The 20,427-nt window shown below is 35.1% G+C and overlaps 1 protein-coding gene across 2 annotated transcripts in view; it reads right to left on the bottom strand.

Moving 5' to 3' along the window:
- Positions 1 to 10,176, bottom strand: part of Sema3e (semaphorin 3E) — a 269,653-nt gene extending 259,477 nt beyond the window's left edge. Inside the window, exon 1 of one of the 2 annotated variants that reach the window (XM_047562566.1) lies at positions 9,454 to 10,176. In XM_047562566.1, coding sequence (XP_047418522.1) covers positions 9,454 to 9,568 — 115 coding nt within the window. In that variant the 5' untranslated portion in view covers positions 9,569 to 10,176. The remainder of the gene's footprint in view (positions 1 to 9,453) is intronic. The other variant, XM_047562567.1, reaches the window with a different exon arrangement.
- Between the last annotated feature and the right edge of the window lie 10,251 nt (positions 10,177 to 20,427).

Below are 20,427 nucleotides of genomic sequence, written 5' to 3'. Positions count from 1 at the left end.
TGGCATACACATCATATTTAATTTTTAAAAATAAGTAGAGAATGTCCTTACAGTTAGACATCTATGAACGTAAGTGTATTTATCAAGATCAAAGCTATCATTTGGATGTGTAGATGACACCCTTACCTAGGTGATGGACCTCAGGGTGGGGGGAATGGAAAACGTAAGGCATCCTCTCTCCTACTTGGTCCTGCTTCTCACACTTGAGTGTTCACTAACAATCCCTTAGAGAGTTTGTAAAATGGAAATTCCTGAGGTCCAGTATTACTGACTTCATAGATAGACCTTCCAGAGGGTATAGATGCTTCCAGTCCATGGGCCACACTTTGTGTAGTACTGGTTTAACACCAGTTTCTATCTGCTGTCTGCCATAGCTTGGGGGGGAACAGAAGAAAATCACAGTAACATCATCACCTCTGCAAGGAAATTCAACAAAATCTTCCTTCAAGTCAAGTATTTAGCAGTAGTTCTATCTCTAATAAAAATAAAATTCACCTTCATAATTTCACCCTTCTGACCAAAATGTAGAAACAAACTAAAAAGTAATTTTTTTTTTTTTGTTTAAAATTCAGTAAATAACAAACACTCATCCTTAACTACCGGTTTTATAAATGAGGTGATTGAGGTTTTTATTCTGTCCACAAGATTCTTATAAAAAACTACTCCTAGACCACAAGGAACTTAAAAAGTATTTAAAGACAATTATAAAAATCAATGAATATTATAAAATATAATAAGACAATCTCATACATTTATGTTGTGATACATTTGAATTTTTTCTGCAATAATCACATGGGATAGTGTCCTTTAGTTTCTCTATAATCATAAAAAAAGAAAGACTCAGCCATTCAGTGATTTAGCAAGAATACACAGCATCAAATAAGATATGCTACAGATCCAAACCCAGGATTTTGAGATTGTGAGTCCCTACTATTTCCACTACAACATGCTGTTTCCTAATAAAATTTTCAAAAGTATTTTGGAAAAACCAGACATACAGGGAGGTCTGTAAGAAGAAGAAAGGAGTCTTACATTTCTAGAATTGGAAAGAACCTGAGACATCACATGGTCCATAATAAACTTTTTGACTCAGGAAAAGAGCAATCAGGAGCAGTCAATAGCTCTATGTAATGCCATGAGCACATTTCTGATTGGTCTTACACCCACAGTGTATCTTGAATTCAGAATTTAAAGCCTTCCTCCATTCCCATCACTTCCTAGGAGGAAACTGTTGGGAGCAAAGGAGTCAGTGTCCCCAGCTGACCCCTATTTCCTTCCTCTTTTATTCCTATTTCTTTGCTGCTGTTCTCTTCTGTTTCTGGAGTTTGGTTATGTGGAATCACCACTGAGACTTACCTAGGGATGCTGTTCTCCCTGCTCTATCCTGTAAATAAAAGCTCATTTTCATTTGGGTTTTCCTAAGTCAAAGCTCAAAACAGAAAGAAAACAAACAATAAATGCATAGAAATAGATAAGTTTACATCAATAATATTCCAATTGACAAGTAAATAATGTTTAGTTACAGAATACTTTGGCTGGCAGGTTTGACTCTCTTCTTTTTCAGCACCCTACCCTTTCTTCTCCCCATTACCACAATCCCATGATGCCTGTGAGCATCAGCTTCCTACCAGAAAAACTGGGCTGAAGAGAGGACATGATGTCAGGTGGTTATTAAGCTCTCCATTTAATATTTCATTACCTCCTAAGTCACAGATATGAACAAATTTTGAATGCCAAATGAGTAGAACCTTTTTTAAATTTAAACATATCTTCGAGTCATCAAATTAGACAACAGAAATGTAACAAATATTGAAAGCAAACTGAGGCCCAATGAATATATATAATCCACTGCAAATGTCTACTTTCCACTTTCGGCTTACAGTGGGGAAGAAATAAAAAGCATCTCTCTGGGAAAAAAAAAAAAAAAAAGTAGGGGAGGAGGAAAGAACAGGAGAGGTGGTGCCAACCACACGAAGAGGTAGTCAAAGAATGAAGTGAGAAGAGAAAGCAAGGAGGAGGGGGGTGATAACCCAAGAATGACAAGTGCATGGAAAGTAGACTTCAAAGAGGGAGAAGACTGAGTACAGATGAGAGTCCAGAAGACTTCTGAGGGCCCTGCTGTCTCACTAACTGGAGCACTAAGGGGAAAGAAGGTGAACAGCCAGGGAAAGGCCCAGCCCTTCTCCTAATGCATGTTTTACTAAAGGAGCCATAAATAGCTGCTCAGGGTTCTTCATTTCCCTTGGTACTCATCTTACCCCAACCCCCATCAGACTGTCCTTTGAGAAGCACAGCTCTAAATCACTCTGACTTATTCATGTACTCACTCAATGGGCATTTAGTGAATACCTACTAAGTGTCAGAAACCAGGCCCTGTCCCAGATATTTTTGTCCTGGGAAGGGCAGAACAGAGGACTTTCTTTCACTTTCAAAGCAAACAACACATGCTGAGCTGATAGCTGCTTATAGGACACTGTTTAGTTTACCTCTGTTTAGTGTGGTCTGGTCTTTGTAGTATTAGTTCTATTGTGCTTCACAATGTTGGGTCCACAATTACCTTTGTTGGTAATGGTTTATTTTGCAGATTTGGTCTGTTTTCTCCAAGATTCCAGCAGATAAAGTTCCAATTTTCCTTAAATTATTAACAAAATAATTCTACAGTAAACAACAAATGTGAGAGATCCCCATGACTCTAGCTCTTCTAGTTACGTACTCCAAAAAGTAGTTGGCTTTCATGAAAAAAAATCTTTCAAGTAAAAATCTATGGCAATTAAGATCATCCCTCTTTTTAAATTGTAAGCTAATAATTAGTTCATGATTATTGCTTAGAGTAAAAGAGAAAACCAGCATAGACCAATTATTTCTCTGAATCTCCTCTGATTGATTTATGAAAAGCTTCCTAAGAGTTAAGTATTCTGCCATAATAATTCCCACTATCTCTTGTAATGTTTTCAAAGTTCTGCAAATTATATGTTACAGTGTTTTAGAGATGAAGAAATTCATACTCAGAAAACATAAGTAACTTACTCAAACCATATATCCACAATCCAGATTCAAAGTGGGTATCCCTCTCCAAAGTCTAAGGCTTTCAGGTCACCAAAATTAGGATATGAGAGGGTCTGGTAATAACTGAGTTAAACTACTTTCTATGTTTATTGTTCGAAGTCTATGAGCCAAGTCCTTGAGCTAAGAGCAGTAATGCCTGAGAATTTAGTTACAAGGAAGAAAAGTGGAAATAATGTCTAAGTGTCTGAAATTAGGCAAGTCAATAGATTTTTCTTTTTCTTTTTTCCATCTCTCTGTGGAGGTAAGATTACTAGGAAAAAAGGGGTTCTAGTAAAAGGTGGAAATATGAACCAAGCATTCAAACTCTGGCTGAAAATTTCTTGAGTAATCCTGTGCCTTGGCCACAACAGGGCCTTATGAAGGCAAGTTATCAATTCCAGAGATGTCTATTTTTGAAATCATTGCATTCTTAGACAGAAAATATTCTCACAATATCAGAGATTTTCTGTAACACTTGGTTTAAATGTGGTATTGACATATCTTTTCCACTCCAAGTCGAGAATATCCTGCCTATAAAATGCCCAGTCTTGTCACTGTCAGCCTTATGATAACTATAGAGAATAATGCTTGCATTAGTCTAAGGAATAAGTAATGATATCAATAGTTCCTCTTCTGCTTCAAATGTTATTTAAAACTATACTGTGAAAAATTATTATAAAAATAACCAACGATCATCCTTTGTATAAAGGATGTCATGTCAGATGTCATGCTAAAAACTGCTAACAACATTGTGGCCCTGTCTATTGAAACTAAGAAAATAATCTAAATATCCAGTGTGCACCCTTTGGAAAATAAGTAGTATAATTTCAGTTTTGTTCCGTTTTTAACTCTGAGACTGAACTTACAAGATCACTTTAACACTGCGGTTGCTACGCATTAAGGGGCATGCATGCATGCAAAGTGCCATTTCTGGATTCCTGTGGACTAAATTCCTCTACTAAACCACAGAAGAGCTAAAGATAAAGGAATAAATCTTTGCATACTCTCCTACCAAGAAATCCCTGTGTTGACTCCTGTAGATACAATTGAAGAAATAAAACTGACTCAATAGATTGTTAACAATTTCCATCCATAACAACGAATTTCATGGTTTGGTGTTTCAGTGCGTGATGACAAAACTGAGGCCATAGAGCTGTGATGTGATCTCCCCACAGAAGGAAAAAAAAAGGCCCTCTCCTACTCTTAGGAAGAATGACAAATCTGACATGGAAAGTAAAATAACATATTTTTGAAAGAATGTTTCATTATAACAATATAACTACTGCATATATTTATTAATCAGATTAAGAACAGGTATCAGTTATATTTCATATATAGAACACTATCCTCACAAAATTGTTTAAAAATAGTTGTACACATAAATTATGCTTCAATCTAAATTTGTACAGTTCATTTATAAATTCAGTTTACTGCTTTTCCTAGCTTTGATCTCCCCTCATTCTATCTCTGTACCAAAGGATAACTGTTTTCCTTCCATAATATGCAACATACAGATAAGAACTGAATAATTTATAGAACCATTCAGGGACTTTTGTAGACCTAAATGCATAGATGTGATGCATGGGCAATATTTGTAGCAAGTATAAAAATATTAAGAATAACATCCTTGCATAGACCTTTTCTACAGAAAGCACATTTTGTGTACACCAAATGCAACAAAATATATTGCAATTCTTTACATCTTACTAGTATTTTTCTTTAATATAAACTGTTTGTTTCTTAATACTTCCACCACTTAACTGTCAACTGTCACTCCCTGGTGGAGTTTTGGTTATGTAGGTTAATGTTTACACCTGGGCCCTGTTTAATGCTTGTATTTATGAATCATGCCTTATGACCAGTTTTTATTTATTTATTAATGCCCAGGAATGTGTGGACCAACATCACTATTGATAACACTTAGTTATTGATTGAGGAACCAAAACTATGAGCTGATTCAAGAAAAACTGACTCAGTCAATGAATCATTTTTTATTTGTTCTGGATAGAAAATAAATACCACAATCTCCAGGATGGTCATTTAAAACTTTTATTTATCATTGTTCTCTTTTAGAATCATATGTTAATTATTTTCTTGTAAATGAGAGAATTCTAATAATGTGTAATATAGAATGACTTTGTGTAACAAAAGTGTCTATGTATACAATTTTAGAGCATTATTAGAGTTATATAGACTAGGTTCATTTTGACATATTCACAAAGGCATGTAACATAGTTTTCTCCATTTCAATCCCAATTCTACCCTTCTCTCCCTGACTATCTTTCTCTACTCTGGGGACAAAACTGTACTTTAATGGCAAAGCTTATGGCCAGTGATTACTATAAAATATATAGATAATGTAATGATCTTCTAAGTTACTATAAATAAAACAAAAGGTATGAAAGACGGGATTCAGAGTGATTGTAATCTATCAGGAAAACCCATGTATTCTTATGCTATTTAAGATCAACTTCTCTTTTCTATATTAGCATCTTTTGAACATTTAGTGAAATCTAAACTCAAGTCATTTCCAAGGACTACTCTCCTTAGGATAAGTTTCTTTCCAACATTCTCAATTTACATTTGTTTTCAAGAAACATTAATAATATAAATAAATTTTAGGCTATAAAGTCCATTGATAAACATTGTTGTTTCACTTGATCCTCTCAAAAGCTCAGTGAAATATACTGGGAAAGTTTCATTCTACCTCTATTTTTCAATTGAGGAAACTGAGGCACAGGCAACTATCATTATTATAAAGAGAACTAAAACTAGAGTAGAGAACTCTGATTTCTAATCCTGAGCTCTCAGAACAAGTCTGTATTCAAATAATTATAGAACCCAGAAACAGATACACTAACATTCTATCGAACATTTTATGTGTATTGGGATTCAATACTTAAATTTTAATTTATAATGTCATCATATTTAAGGAATGCTCTTCTGCTACAACCATGCCTTTTTTCAACTGTCTCTTTACCAAACATCCCAGGAGAACATTCTCCTCTTAAGGAGTCCTTTTTGGTGTCTGCAACTGCATCCTTCCTTATGGAAACTCTGAACACCTACCCCAGCTGCCAAATCCCCATGATTGAATTTCCTTGATTGAATTCTCCCTTGATTGGGGCTTTCCACATGTGCTGGGATTTCTTCTTTGACACAGGTCTTTGCTCATTTATTTTTCCTTCTTTGAACTCCATTATCAAGAAGGTTATTTTTATCTTCCCTGTAAACTTCATTAATGCAGGATGGTGAAAGATAAGGAGAGAACAGATATCAATGAAGGGAAGTGTCTGAATTCAACTAGGACTCTTCTCCTTTCACTCTTTTCTTGATCTAGCATGAGGATCATAGCTATTTTTCAAGAAAACTTTGGAATCAGAATACTACAAGTTGGTATTAATGACACTGGTATTACCCTCTTTAGCTTGGATAAAGTTACCTATAGTGCATAATTATTCATGAACTTTTGAAAATTTGCCTGGTGCAGTCATTCTCAAGTCAAATCTTGACTACAATTCACATCAGAGCAGGACAGCATCTTGCCATTTTAATCACAGCTATATTTTAATTGGTTAACTCAATTTATTTTGTACTTATACAATACATTAATAGATAAATGTATTACCCAAACAAGAGTAATTATCTTGTCTTTTCATCCATTAGCATATTTTCTTAATATCAAGGTGGGTTGGGTTATCCAGCAAGAAGAGGGAGGAATTTAATGTGATCCCATTGCAGGAGGAATGCAGTGGGAAATCTTTTAAGATGCTGCATATCTCATACTAACTTTTGACTTTATCTTCTTCCATTTCTGCCTTTTCGCCTCTATACTCTTACCGGCCCGACTCTCAAGCTCTGTTTAAGAACATGTCATTTACAGAAGCAAAGGAGAAGGGAGGAGAAAGGACAAGGGGAATGCTCTGTACATTTTTCTGAACACATATTATATAAATTTACCCAAGTTTTATGTAAGACACTTAAACTTTCTCCTTCTCAGGAAGAGACATTTTTGTTCTCAAATGCCATCTTGAAAGTGGAAGAGAGAAGAAAAGTAATTGCCTTGTTCCCATATGGCCAAATCACAGCTGTGAAAAGAACTATTGGGTTAGTCCAATAGACCACCTCTAGGGAGACTTCTGGATTACCCTGCTGGGATCAGACAGCACCAGAGAGGTGCTGTGTCACATATACCCAGTGCATTTTACTTGAAAGACTATGCACTCATTTATAATTCCAATCATCTAAATTTTCTCACTACTAGAAATTCACTGTTACTAACATCATTCAAGATAGCACAAGATTAATTTGAAATAGACTATTCCTAGTTTTTTATACCTCTGAAATGTCTACTGAATCCAGAGTGCAGAGAGTAATGAGCTGTTTATTGTATTAGACGGAGTTTTCCTGCTCTGATACTCTGCATGCGTTTATCTTTTCTCTAAGGCACCTGTGGTTCTGCAGGCATTTGCTGCTTCAGGTTGCATTGTAGTGGTAGGTGCTAACTAAATTGGACAAGTAAGAACATTCTGTTTGTAGGTAATTCTATACTGTCTTTTATAAAAGTACAATATTGCACATTTTTCAGTGGGTTCTATGAAAGCTTAAGGTTAAGGAAAACCAAAGGGAAATCTCACGGGAGTTTTCAGTGTACTACACACATAGATACTAGCAGTTCTACTCCCACACCATATGATATAACTCATAAAATCAATTACATTTATTTCTGTGATTAAGAGAGACATCATAAAGAAGAGTTTGGTAACAATATAATGCATAGCATTTATTTTTATCAGAGAGTTTTCATATGCTATGACCAAATTATAAGCTCTCCTATGAAATACCAAATGAGGCACCTTGGAAAATATATTGATATTAAGGTACCAAAACTACCTTTGTAATAAGGTATAAAGATTAATAGTAGGCACAACAGAATAGTTGCTGGACAAAACTGGCAGCTTGTCCACTTGTTTACATAAGAAAAGCAATCAATCTTTTAGCCTTATTTTTTGTCATCCTCATTTGTCCATATCCCATCACATCAAATTTTCAGGTCTTGATATAGTTGATCACACTTCTTAGAAATAAATATCATGCTACATCTTTCAAAATCAAAAGGTTTTGTGTTAATGCTGGATATTACATTTTAAATACTTTAAAATTTAGTGTCACTGTGTTTCTTAAATTTATGTTATCTACTAGATAATGTTACAGGAATATATTTAAAATAAGAAAATACCCATAGTTTTAACCATTCTTATAATGAGAAAATTCTATAATCACCATCACTCTAACCATTGCCCAATAAAAAAGACAAAAAGACCATAAGACCATTCACATTATATAAATTTGAGGCCTCCCTTTTTGTTCCACCTTCTGGTAAATGTTTTACCTTTATTTGGAAAATACAGGGCTTCTATTCTCTCCATTGTTGGGAATAATTTAAAAGCTTACACAAGTGATAAATGGTTCTTATGTAATCTTTATTATTGTATCTGTTATCTCCTTTAATGGTTGGTAATAATACATATGTCTTTCCTAGTAATTGATTACAAATTTCTTTTAAGTCAGCAAAGGTCACTCTCTCAGAGCCTGGGTTGCATTTTTTGTTTGTTTGTTTACAGGAGGAATCACCAAACCTATTTGTGACTGGCTTTTTACTGAGCCCCAAGCAAAACCTGTCTTTTTATCATTTATTTATGAGTATAATGTTGCTTTACAAGACATAATTGCAGGATAAAATATTTAAACACACTGATAGAGCTTCAGTAAAGCAAGGTGAATTTGCACTAAGAAAGAATGGATTCTAGTGAATACTAATACTTTACTAATAATTTAATTTACAATGATTGCAGGTAAACTCCATTTTTTTGTTTTGCCACACAAACATATTTTAATAATGAAGTCAATGAGAAAGGTAATTTATATTAGTTGTTAGTCATTTAAGTATGTGGTGACGATTCTGTTATCATGAGTAGGACATCATTTTTCTCTTCAGGAGTTCTCTTATCCTCAACAAAAACCAAATAGTACTTCTATTTCTAAAACCTTTCCCCAGTAGTCCTGTTGCCCATTATGCATGCATTGGTATTTAAATACCTGCTGCTAACTTGGTGGATTCAGTCTCTTGAGGCTGTTGCAACCTGTTTATCTTTCTGTTCTGTCCACTAGTGAGTGAACTTAATATTTCCAAGACAAAAATAACATCTCTAAGTTGGCCTGTGATTTTGCACTATTTTCAGATAAGGTAAGTGAACCGTATTGATTACAGGTACTTAGACTTTTAGGTGACTTTTGCAATACAATGTTTCAGGTGCACTCTAGAGGTCTTGGCAGACCATGAACCTGTGTTAAATGTCTATATACTTTTACATTTTTTTAACAAAAGGATCTGAAAAGGTAACCTACCTTTATGTGACAGGCGTAACCGGGGGTAGGGGGTATCGGCTGCGCGACCTCCTGGCCAAAGCTCCAGTAAGTGACCCCACAGGAGCAAGGTGATAGCGCGTCCGGCGGATGCCATGCTGCGGTCTCAGGGTGCAAGCCCTCCGGAACCTCACTTTAAGGCGGGCTTGAGTTTTACTTAGGACTTCCCTCCAGGGGCAGCGTGCGAGAGGCTTTGTCAGAAATCGAACGTGTTGTCATCAGAAAGCACAGTTCCAAAGTGCCATTTGTCAAGCTGTCTTTGGACACGTAAAACCTTCCTTTCCTCAGGACAGTTGTTTAAAAGCCCGGAGCAGGAAAGCATTCCGAGGAGCGCGTCTTCAGAGCCATGTCCTGCCTGGAGCTGTCTGCGGTAACTACGCCGCGGACCCGGGAAGAAGCTGTATTTTTCTCAGTCACCGGCAAGCGTTTCATTGAGAAAACAAACCCAGCACACGCGCTACCTTCCCCCGCGGAGCTCTCCCCTCCGACTCCCCGAAGCCTCTCAGGAGTCAGCCTCTTGCACCGACTTGCCAAACAGATAGTTTTAATTCACGTTTCCCCTTGCTAATTAAAAACAAGAAGTGCCATTCCCTCTAGGAGGTGCGGGATCCACCCAGCAGGGATGCCGTCTGTCAGTGCGCTGTGTTTACAGCAAAGTTCAGGCAGGGTTGAGCGGCTACTTGCTGTTTCTAGGAAGTATTTCTGGTCCACGTGCCCAGCGCCCATCTCCCTCCCATTTATATCTGGCCGCACGTTACTCAGCGTCTACGGACAAGTCAGCGTTTGGCTGGGTGGGGGCGGGAGGGGTGGAGAGCGGGAGTGGGGGGTGGGGTGGAGGGAACCACATATAATACTCTGATTATTTAGAAATATCTGAGGCAAGGATGTGGCCTCAGGAAGGGCTCCTAAATGCTCACTCACCAAGATTAATCCTTGAATAAATACAACTTCATTCTTAAAAGAATCTATTTGTAACCATCCAGTACCCCAATCAATTTGTTCACTGTTTCCACAGTCTTTTTTCATGATTAAGGTTCCTGTATTGCTTTCATCTTAGAAATGTTATTTTTAACTCCTTCGAGGAAAAAAAAAGTGTTTGAAGAGCCTGGAGGAGAAAATCATCTGTAATTATTTCATAGGTGAGAATCAAATTATTTGCTCAGGGAAATTCTTCAAGTCAAAAGTACATTCTCTTCCCCAAAGCAAAACATAAATATTACTTCAAATTTAAGAAAAAAAATAAATTCTCAAGTAATGATCTCTTCAGTAAGGTACCTGGTAAAGTTGAGATTGTCTACCCAATGGTTCCCTTGTAAAGCAGTTATTAGAAAATTCAGGATGGAAACTACCTTAGGATTCAACTGCTGTGCACTTTCACAGTTTATTTTCAAGACACTGTGTTTGTGTAAATAAGCTTAACACAATGGGTCAACTTTACAATCTACTTTCAATCAATCTCAAAAACTAAACCAAACACTCTGGAGTGGTTGGCATGGAAATGAATGGCATTATTTCAAGATACCAATGAACTGGAATAGATATTTGATTTGATAGTTAATAATTAAATGATAAACAAAGGGAATCAACAATGATAACTTTTTCTGTTTCTGTATTTTAAATGGTCATGAGTACAGACACATAATTTGAGAATTATGTGTTTAAAATCATGTGATTATAGTAAAAAGATAACTCAAGTAAACTCAATATTTTGCATTATATATAAGCAAAAAGTACAGCCAGTTATTCTGTACCATTTTTCTAAGTATGATGTGTTCTTATACAAGCAGAATATATTTAGCAAAATGTAAATGTCATTGGATATTATAAATAATTAGATTTCCAAAGTCTACAAAAGATAACAAATTCTAAACTTTATTTAACACTAAAGCAAATGAAGTATTTAGAGACTTTTAACCTGGGGTGGTCTCTGAAGGCGCTTGCATGTTTTAAAAGCCAAGCTGATGAGCCACAGACCTAATTGTGATATACTGTATCTTCCAAACCCTCCTTTACTTTCTTCCAGAATTGAAGAGTAAATAGCAGTTTTTATATGCATTACCTAATGGCAGGACTCGGTCGAAAGTAAATATGGTACCTATAACTTTTATTAGAAATAGCATCTCCATACAATAAAATTATACTTAAGATTGCACAATGCTTGTCCTAACTCTGTTACGGAATTGAGGCAATATAAGACATTACAACCAGTTCATTAAGACATAAAGTCACACCATTAAATGCCAATGGGGGAATATACGCTATGAATGTCAAGGTTTGTCTTCAGTTTCATATATCATCCTTTGGTTTAGGTTAAGGCAATTCTGAAGTACACGCCAGAACAATGAATATCTTTGGGTTCCTCAAAATGTGTTTTGGTTTATTCGTGAGTCATCACCATAATTGCATATTCCCTTTAATCTTCTCCATGTCCTTCTCTCTTTCTATCTCACACAAAACATACAGATGATATTAAAAAAAAAAATGCCTACTTAAAAAAAAAAAAAAACACTGAGCATTCAGAACTATTCATAGCCTCAGGTCTCCCCCATGTGAGCTTTTTTTTTTTTTTTTTTTTTTTTTTGCATGATGCTGGGGATTTGAACCCTGGGACTTGTGCTTTAAGGACTCTACCAACTGAGCTATAGCCCCAACCCCATCCCCATGTGACTTTAACCACTAGCTTTGAAATAAAGGAAAGAGTCTTTGGGACCAAAGTAGTCATTCATACCATAAAATGAAACAAGAATAATCTTCAGAAACAGGGTCACCATATAATTTATCATCTAAATAATATAGTTTTGAAAGTAAAAGTCCCTTCTACTAATAATTATATAAAAACCTAGACTATTGCAGCAAATCAGGACATCAAAATCACACTACTTGGGAGATTTCTAGACACATTTGGAAAATTGAAAATTTTATACCTTTGAAGATGGAAATGTTTAAGATGACTTACTGGGCCAGGGGTTTAGCTCCGTGGTAGAGCTCTTGCCTAAGATACAGGAGGCCCTGGGTTCAATCCTCAGCACCCTCTATCCCACCCAAATCAACACTTAACTTACCATCAGCAGTGGGTGAAAAGTTTGGGTAGACTGAAGATCTTTGGGATTAGCAACAATATCTAGTGATCATATTTGATTTGAGAAGAGCCAGGCTACTGGCTTGAACAATATCTAGTAACATGGAAAACTAGTGAGAAAATGTCATTAATGAAGATATTGCCTGTCAGGTGGAATGTCTCATTCCAAAATATTCCATTGTTGCTCTTCTTACACCATTCTATGAAGAGAAATCTCAATCTGATAGTGAGAGAGAAAGGGGGGAAATTGAGTACTCACCAAGAGTCCCAGGGTGCCCCATGGGGGGGTGGGTTCTGTCACTATTTCCACAATTTTAACAGCAGAAGAGAGATTGGCCTCTGGAACAATTCTTCCCTGTGGTCCTAGACTATCTGTTGTTGAATCCTGTTGAATACATAAAAGAGTAGATTACTATCTCCCACCCTGAACTTTTACATACAAAACTATTTTACAGAGGTTCCTTTAGGCCAGTGTTACACAAATATTAGACATTCATTTATCATATTCACCATTTTTATTATAATAGCCTAGTGTAATTAAAATTCAATTTAAATTTGTATAAAATAAAACCATTGTCTCATAGTCTAGATGTCCTGCTAATATTTTTCAAATACGTGCAAAAACAAACAAAATTGTGAATATTTCTCTCTATTCCACTTAAAATTGCCTTGCATACCTTGACTGTACTCACCAATATCCTCAAAAATATATATCCCCTCTTTCCTTCCTTTCTGGACATATGGAACACTGTACTTCCCAGTCCCATTGGCAGTACTCGAAGCCATTCAGCTAATTCTAGTCAAAGAAAGATGAGCAGTGGAAATGGGTATGATAGCTGAGCTGAGGGAATGAAATAGGTACTCCTAAGAAACTCTGTTTCTCAAATCCTTTCTGTAACAATGGAGGGGAACTTAACATTGCAATGGTGAAACAGGAGACTGAGCATCTTAAATTATTAAAATCACCATATAGAGGGCAGTTGCCCTATGAAATTACCCAGACCACCAGTGAATTTTATATGAGCAGGAAATAAACATGCCATGTTAAGTTACCTGATATATTAGTTACCACAGCATAGCAAATCCTCCCTGGCTAAATGCACACACTTTCCCTCATGTGATTTTGAAATCATGCTTTTGGACAAACACATTGTATCAACAAGTCACAGGTACTGTATACCTTTACCTGTCACTATGACTTATTTCAGCTGAACTTACCAATATGGTCATGTGAAAATGTGGGTACTTGGGGTCTAAGAGGTTAAGTGATTTCCAGTGTCGCTTTTACAATGGAACAGGATATATGCCCTTAGCTTTTCCAATTGAGCATTGTACACAAAAATATTCTCATAAACATCATTTGTAAGTGAATAGCATGGGACTTTACTTCAAGAACATTATGATTAAGACCATTAAAAAGTCAAACTATCATAATAGCAATGATGATGAACATTTTTAGAACTAGAGATAAATGTTGTCTATGGTAGCCATGGAATTTCAGCTTCACTAATCCCTCTTCTACTCCTGCTATTCCAGGGATGTCCAGTCTGGAGCATCTCAAGTGTCCCTTCAATATGACCTGCTGTTGCAGCTGCTGCCACCATTGTTGCTGTTGAATTTTACAGACCAAGACTTCTGCTTCCTTTACTTGTCATTCAGTTCTGATGCTTTATATCACATAATTTGTGTCTGTATTAACTATTTACCACATTCAGTGATTAAAGAAGGTGAGAACAAATTGATACTTAAATTACCCCTGATTTGTATCCTCCTGCCTATCGTTCTAGAGAATGGCATCCCACCAACTAGTACCATCCAGGACCCAAATCTGTTACCTGCCTGAAAGAGCCTTGGTTGATTTTTTTTTTCTGAGGTCATCATCCAGATGATTGACTAGTCAATACATTGGCTTTGTATTTTCATTTAGACCAGTTACTCTGAAAGAAGAAGAAGGAGAAGGGGCAGGAGGAGACTCAAAATGTGAGCAAAAATTTCAAAGTCTTCATTTCTCACTTATACTAGATTTATTCTCATTTTCTTTTAGGTTCTTGATAACAATGAAGAAAACCAGAAGAAACCTTTGACCCAGTATGGTCTTTAATGGGCTTTAATCAAAGAGCAATGTTTCTCATGCCTTTTTGTGGTAAAATGAAATTACTATGGATATCATTAATTCTGAAAATCATTTAATTCTTAGGTCCTGAGACATTTCCTACTTCTTCTTTTTGGTTATAAAGAATTCCTTAAAAAGACAGATCTCTAAATTTAAAAATATATATAACAGGAACATTCATAAAATACTACAACTTATTGCTTGCTACGAGTGTTGAAATATATATATTTGTGAGTTTTTGGTGGAACCCACGGTGAATTGTTTGTAATACGTTACTAGTACTCTCAACATCTACTAGTATACTGTGAACCAATTCCACTTTAACAGACTAAAGATAATGATTTTTGTTAATTTGTTGTTTTCAATCAACTAGGCACCATGCAAGGCATATTCACCTATAATCCAATTAAGCTCTAAAATCAACCCTGTGCAGCAGGAATGATTTTTATTGCCATATACACATAAGGACAATGTAGGACACAGATGCTTGGTAACTTGCTTGAGGTAAAATACCAGCAAGTGGCACAACTGCCATTTAAACCCAGATTCCAGTGTCTGGTTCTAACCATTACATTTGTATTTCAGAGAATATTGTTTAGGAAAAACTTCAATGGTTCTTCCAAATACTACACTAGCAGGAATCTATCTCTCATACATGTTGATAATAAACCATATATAATTTTAAAATAAAATCCTTTCAAGGCAGTTTAGTCTTCTCTGATTGAGCTCACCAGATAAGGTCTCATATTCCAGGTTGTGTCTAATGGCAGAGTACTGGCCTTGTAAGCTGCTATGTCCTTTTGACTTGGTAATCAGGTAAAACACTGGAGCTAACTAAGTACAACAGGAAAAATAATTGAAGAATAAATTATTAAGAAAATAAATATTTTAAAAAGAAAAATTTTCAGGTAAAAATGGTTATTCTTATTTCTGAATACATATACACACACACACACCCACACATATATATACACATGCTCACTCACACACATACAGAGAGACACATTTTCTAGTTATGGTTAAATAAAAGAAGTTTCTGAGAAAAGATTTAAGGGTAATAAATCACTTATAAATAGTTACTGATGTTTATATTATTTTATCCAAAAGATTCCAACACGTTCAAACAATGTTATCATTAATGTACCTGAACTAAAGGCAACATTTTATAAACCAGCCACTTAAAAATGTACTTAGTATGAGACAAATAATAAATGCCATAAACTCAGTCAAGAATTTATTTATCCACTGTTGTCTCTAATTTTATACTAGTCTTTAAGACCACCCATATTTTTTTTTTCTTGGCAATAAGTGGTCTAAATTTTTAAAGGTCAGTTGCTGAATTGTTTAATTTTTAAGAGGAAGAGAGGGAGGGAAAAAGGGAAGGAAGGTATAAGTGATAATTCAATGCAATTATTTTTTAGTTTTTCTATTCTTTATTCCAGTCTTTAGACCCCTTTTATTTTCTCCATAATTTCCTTCATGTTCTATTGCTAATTCCAGACCCAAACCAGTTGGCATGGAATGATTTATTCCATAAATATTTACTGAGAGTAATTGTTTGTAAGGTACCTTAGGTGTGCTTAAGATATTTAGAGATCAAAAATTAATGTTAATTATTAATATTAATCTTTTGGATCACTTCTGTAGTTTTCACTTTGTCTTGACAGAGGATACATGGTCAATATGTAAGTATAAAGTGGAGAAAACAATTTTGTTCCACTATAAAAGAAAAATAGGAAAGTTTATACAAAGCCAATGCAATTACACATTAGTCACTTGGCAAGAAACTAAGCAAAAAGGCCAATATTTTGTAAAGTTTTAGTATCTTCACTTGTCATATAATTGGCAAATGCATATAAAATCTCACAAATCACATAAAGCTGCCATCAACTCAATGAATATACCTGTTTCACATTAAAATAAATGGAAACAAACTAACTTTAATGTTGTAAAGAATATGATGAAAAATCAGAATATTTAAAATAAAACATATTTTGGCTTTGAAAGTGAATTTTAGAGTTCAAAGGAAACACAATGACCAAAGGAAAAAACTGGTAGAAGTCATATGAAGCTTCTTTTTCCCTCAATGACTTTGTTTCCTAAACACCATTCCAAATAACCATCTATTAGAGAGAGAAAACAACACATGAAAAAAGAAAGGGACATGTCTGTGGATCCATTGGTGAGATCCAAAGATGAAACAAGAAATCTAAACTTCATATTGGTGTCACCTTTTATTTAACTTTACCATAATTTCCACAAATGATTTGCCAAAATTTTATTGTATATAAGCCAGATTTTACATAAGGCAGGATTTCAGGTACAGTGTCTTTTTATTTGAATCTGTTGTTTTATTATTGAAGTTATTTTTGATGGGCACTGTTGAACATTATTTTGCATTGCCTGGTAGTCCTGAGTTATGTCCCAGTACATAACGCTAGCACCATGTGGAGGTCAAGACTGGTACTACATGTTTTTCAGTTGTCAAACATAATTGCAAACATTACTGCTTACAATTTGTTTCCTATTGCAAAATGAAGAACATGCTTTATCCTGTGAGAATGGGATAGTTTATATTCTGAACAGAGCTACTTTCCATGGTTGATAGAATAGGTCTTGCCAGTTAAGAGTGAAAAGATTTGGATGTTTTTAATAGAACATTTAAGACTTAAGTGTTAGATTTTCTTTTCAGGAAAATATTTCATAACAAATGCTCTTTAATTTTGAAAAAAAACCCATAAATGTGTCAGAAATGAAGGTGATAAGTAGAAAAATATGTCTTCTGAAAATATGTTGATTAAAATTTAACAACCCAGTTGAAAATTTGATAAGTTTGGAAAACTATATTTAGCCAGGCCTGATTCATGACAATCATGTCTCATACCTAAAGCATTTCTAATATTACTATTGTATGGTAGAATGATGTCTTACATGTTTTATTTATATAATCATGTTTATAATAGGAAATAAATATTGCAAAAATATGAACAGAAAATATCAACTACTCTAAACCTTAAATTCATTCCATTTGCTTGTCAAATGATAAAAACAATATATTTCCCCAGAGATCTAAACAGAAAGAATATTTTCAACCTAAAGTTTCACTACTAAGTGGGCTAAGAAATTAACTTGTTTCCAGGGATATGTTAGTGCATGTGCATACACCTATGACTAAAATTAATTGCAGGAGATTTCACTGCATTGCTTAATGATCTGAAGGTGGATCACTTATTAATGTAAGAAAAGGTATAAAAATGGAATTTCAATAAAAATGTACTGTGACATTTTTAATAGCTAAACAAAAATCTAATTAATGCATCAGTTTCTTTAAGTTTGATAAGCTTTATGCAGATATAAGAAACAACAATGCATTTCACAAATAAATGTGAAAATCAAATTAAGATTTCCCAAGTGATGTAAGTTTTAAAACAAAAGAGTCTATTGATTATTCTCAACAAAGTGAGCTTTACAGCATTAAAAACAAGCCATATCATCTAGTCATTTCTGGCAATCTAATAAGAATTTATGTTAATTTATTCAAATTCTCAGAATTCTATGTCCCGTATTTTTTTTAAAAAAACTATAACAGTATTATCAGTGACATGAGAAACAAATAAATCAAGTGCGAATTTTCCCTGTTCTGAACAAGCAGTCAAGTTGGTTAAATTTTTCTATGAAATTTTTCACCTTTCCCATTATTCAGTACCCAGTTCCTTACATTAATTATTTTCTATGGGATCAAATAATTTTTCTCTGTTGTGTAATCCTTAATTTCATAAACAAATGCATCATTTCTCATCTTAATAATAAATCTTCCACTAACTTCCCTTCTCCTCCACCTAAAGACTCACATCTGAACTCAAAATTTTGATCAAATTCTTTCAAAATATTGTCTGTATTCTTTCTTCATTTGTTCACCTCTCATTCTCTCTCAAATCAACTGTATCAGTTAGAACTTTGTTTAGATGCAGGTGGTAGAAAACCCAGAACAACAGTGATTTCAATATGATGAATCTGACTTCTTGCAAACACAGACCAGGTTAATTCCAGGGCTTATGTGACTGTGTTATGATCTTTACTGATGTGAGCACTTTCTATCTTATAGTTCGTCCCTCCTCAACAGGTGACCGCCATCTCATAGACCAAACTCCAGCCCTCACATCCTCTTTGCTGGCAGTAATGATTGGGAAGAGAAGAGATGAAGAAGGTATATCATGTACATGTTTTTTCTTTTTTCTTTTGTAGTAGTGGGGATAGAACCCAGGGCACTCCAGCACTGAGTTACGCTCTTATCCCTCTTTTTAAATTTATTTTTTATTTTGGACAAAGTATCCCTAAGTTGCCAAGGAAGACCTTGAACTTTAAATTCTCCTGCCTCAACCCCTTGAGTGGTAATTCCCTCTACATTTGAGGAACCTTGCTAGAAGCCCTCATGTTTCTAATCTCTAAATTTTTGAATGCCACAAAAGTTAGGACCTAGGACCTCATCTGTTTTCCATCCATGGTCACCCCTTGTGATGGATTTGTAATTTGTCAACTTGACCAAATTGAACTAAATAGCTTTCTGAGAATTCCCTTTCTTATTGTTTCAGGTTAGTCCTACTCAAAGGGAGATTCTTGGTTGGAGGGTAGAAGGGAAAAAACAGATTTTGCAACACACACATGGTTGCTTTTGTGTTGGTTTAGATAGCAGCTGTCAGGCCTGCAATTGTTCCGCCTTCCAGTAACCTCCTTCAGGTTTTCCATCTCCTGGGCCAGGTGTTTCTGTAACTTCAAATCTAAGGGCTACCATTTTTGTACGACACCTACATTACCAAAATCAGAGACAACCAGGATTGAGGTTGGTTTCAGTCTGTCTTCACTGGTTTCTTGTTCATACTTGTATGTCAGCTTATTCTTTCTTTCACCTAACTTTCATCTCTCTCTTCAGACTATCTGCCCTGTGTACTTCAAATTCCAGCATTAGGTATGAAGACTTAGAGGGATTTATGAATCAGCTTCCACAGATGCTTATGGTTAAGTTCCTGGAACAAATCCTAATTTATCTCCTAGAGATACTGCTTCTTTGAACCATGACTGGTACACCTCTAGAAATCCCACCAAAGACCATGGCTTTTCATAACATCTAAGTGCTGTCAATCCCACATCTACATCACTAAACTCAACCACTCAACTTGTCTCCCAAGTTCCAAATCTGTATATCAAGTGCTTTCCAGACATCTCTACTTAGATATTTAATAAACAACTTTACCTTAAAATTTTGAAAGGAGAACATTTAGTATCTAACCTGCCCTTTACTGCCTCCATCTGTAAACCTACTTCTACCTTCTCAATAAATGAAATGTTTAGGTCCCTCCCATGAATGGTTTCCTGCTTCATATAAATCCTAATAAAAGTCAAATCCTTCCAGCAGCCTACAAAGTCCTTCTTGATCCTGGTCCCTATTATGTCTGCAACTTTATTTTTCTTTTCTCACTCACTCTACTTGAGCCACCTTGACAATTTCCTTGATAGTTTTGCACCTGGCTAAGCACACTCTACCTGGTAAGCTCTTGACTGAGAAATTCATGTTTTACATCATCACTTTCTTTATTAGAAGTCAAAAAGAAAAGAAGATATAGTTACTAAGAAAGTGAATACTAAATAAAATTAATTATACTTTATAGTGCTTAGCATTAATTGTTTATATTTCAACTATCTACAAATACCTATAGTGATATTTTTACCTGGAAAAAACATTTTCTATAAGTGCTACTTTTTAAAT

Source organism: Sciurus carolinensis, chromosome 8, assembly GCF_902686445.1.
Source record: "Sciurus carolinensis chromosome 8, mSciCar1.2, whole genome shotgun sequence".
In the NCBI taxonomy this organism is placed as follows: Eukaryota; Metazoa; Chordata; class Mammalia; order Rodentia; family Sciuridae; genus Sciurus; species Sciurus carolinensis.
Note: the sequence above shows the minus strand (reverse complement) of the source record. Positions and strands in the feature narration are given on the sequence as shown.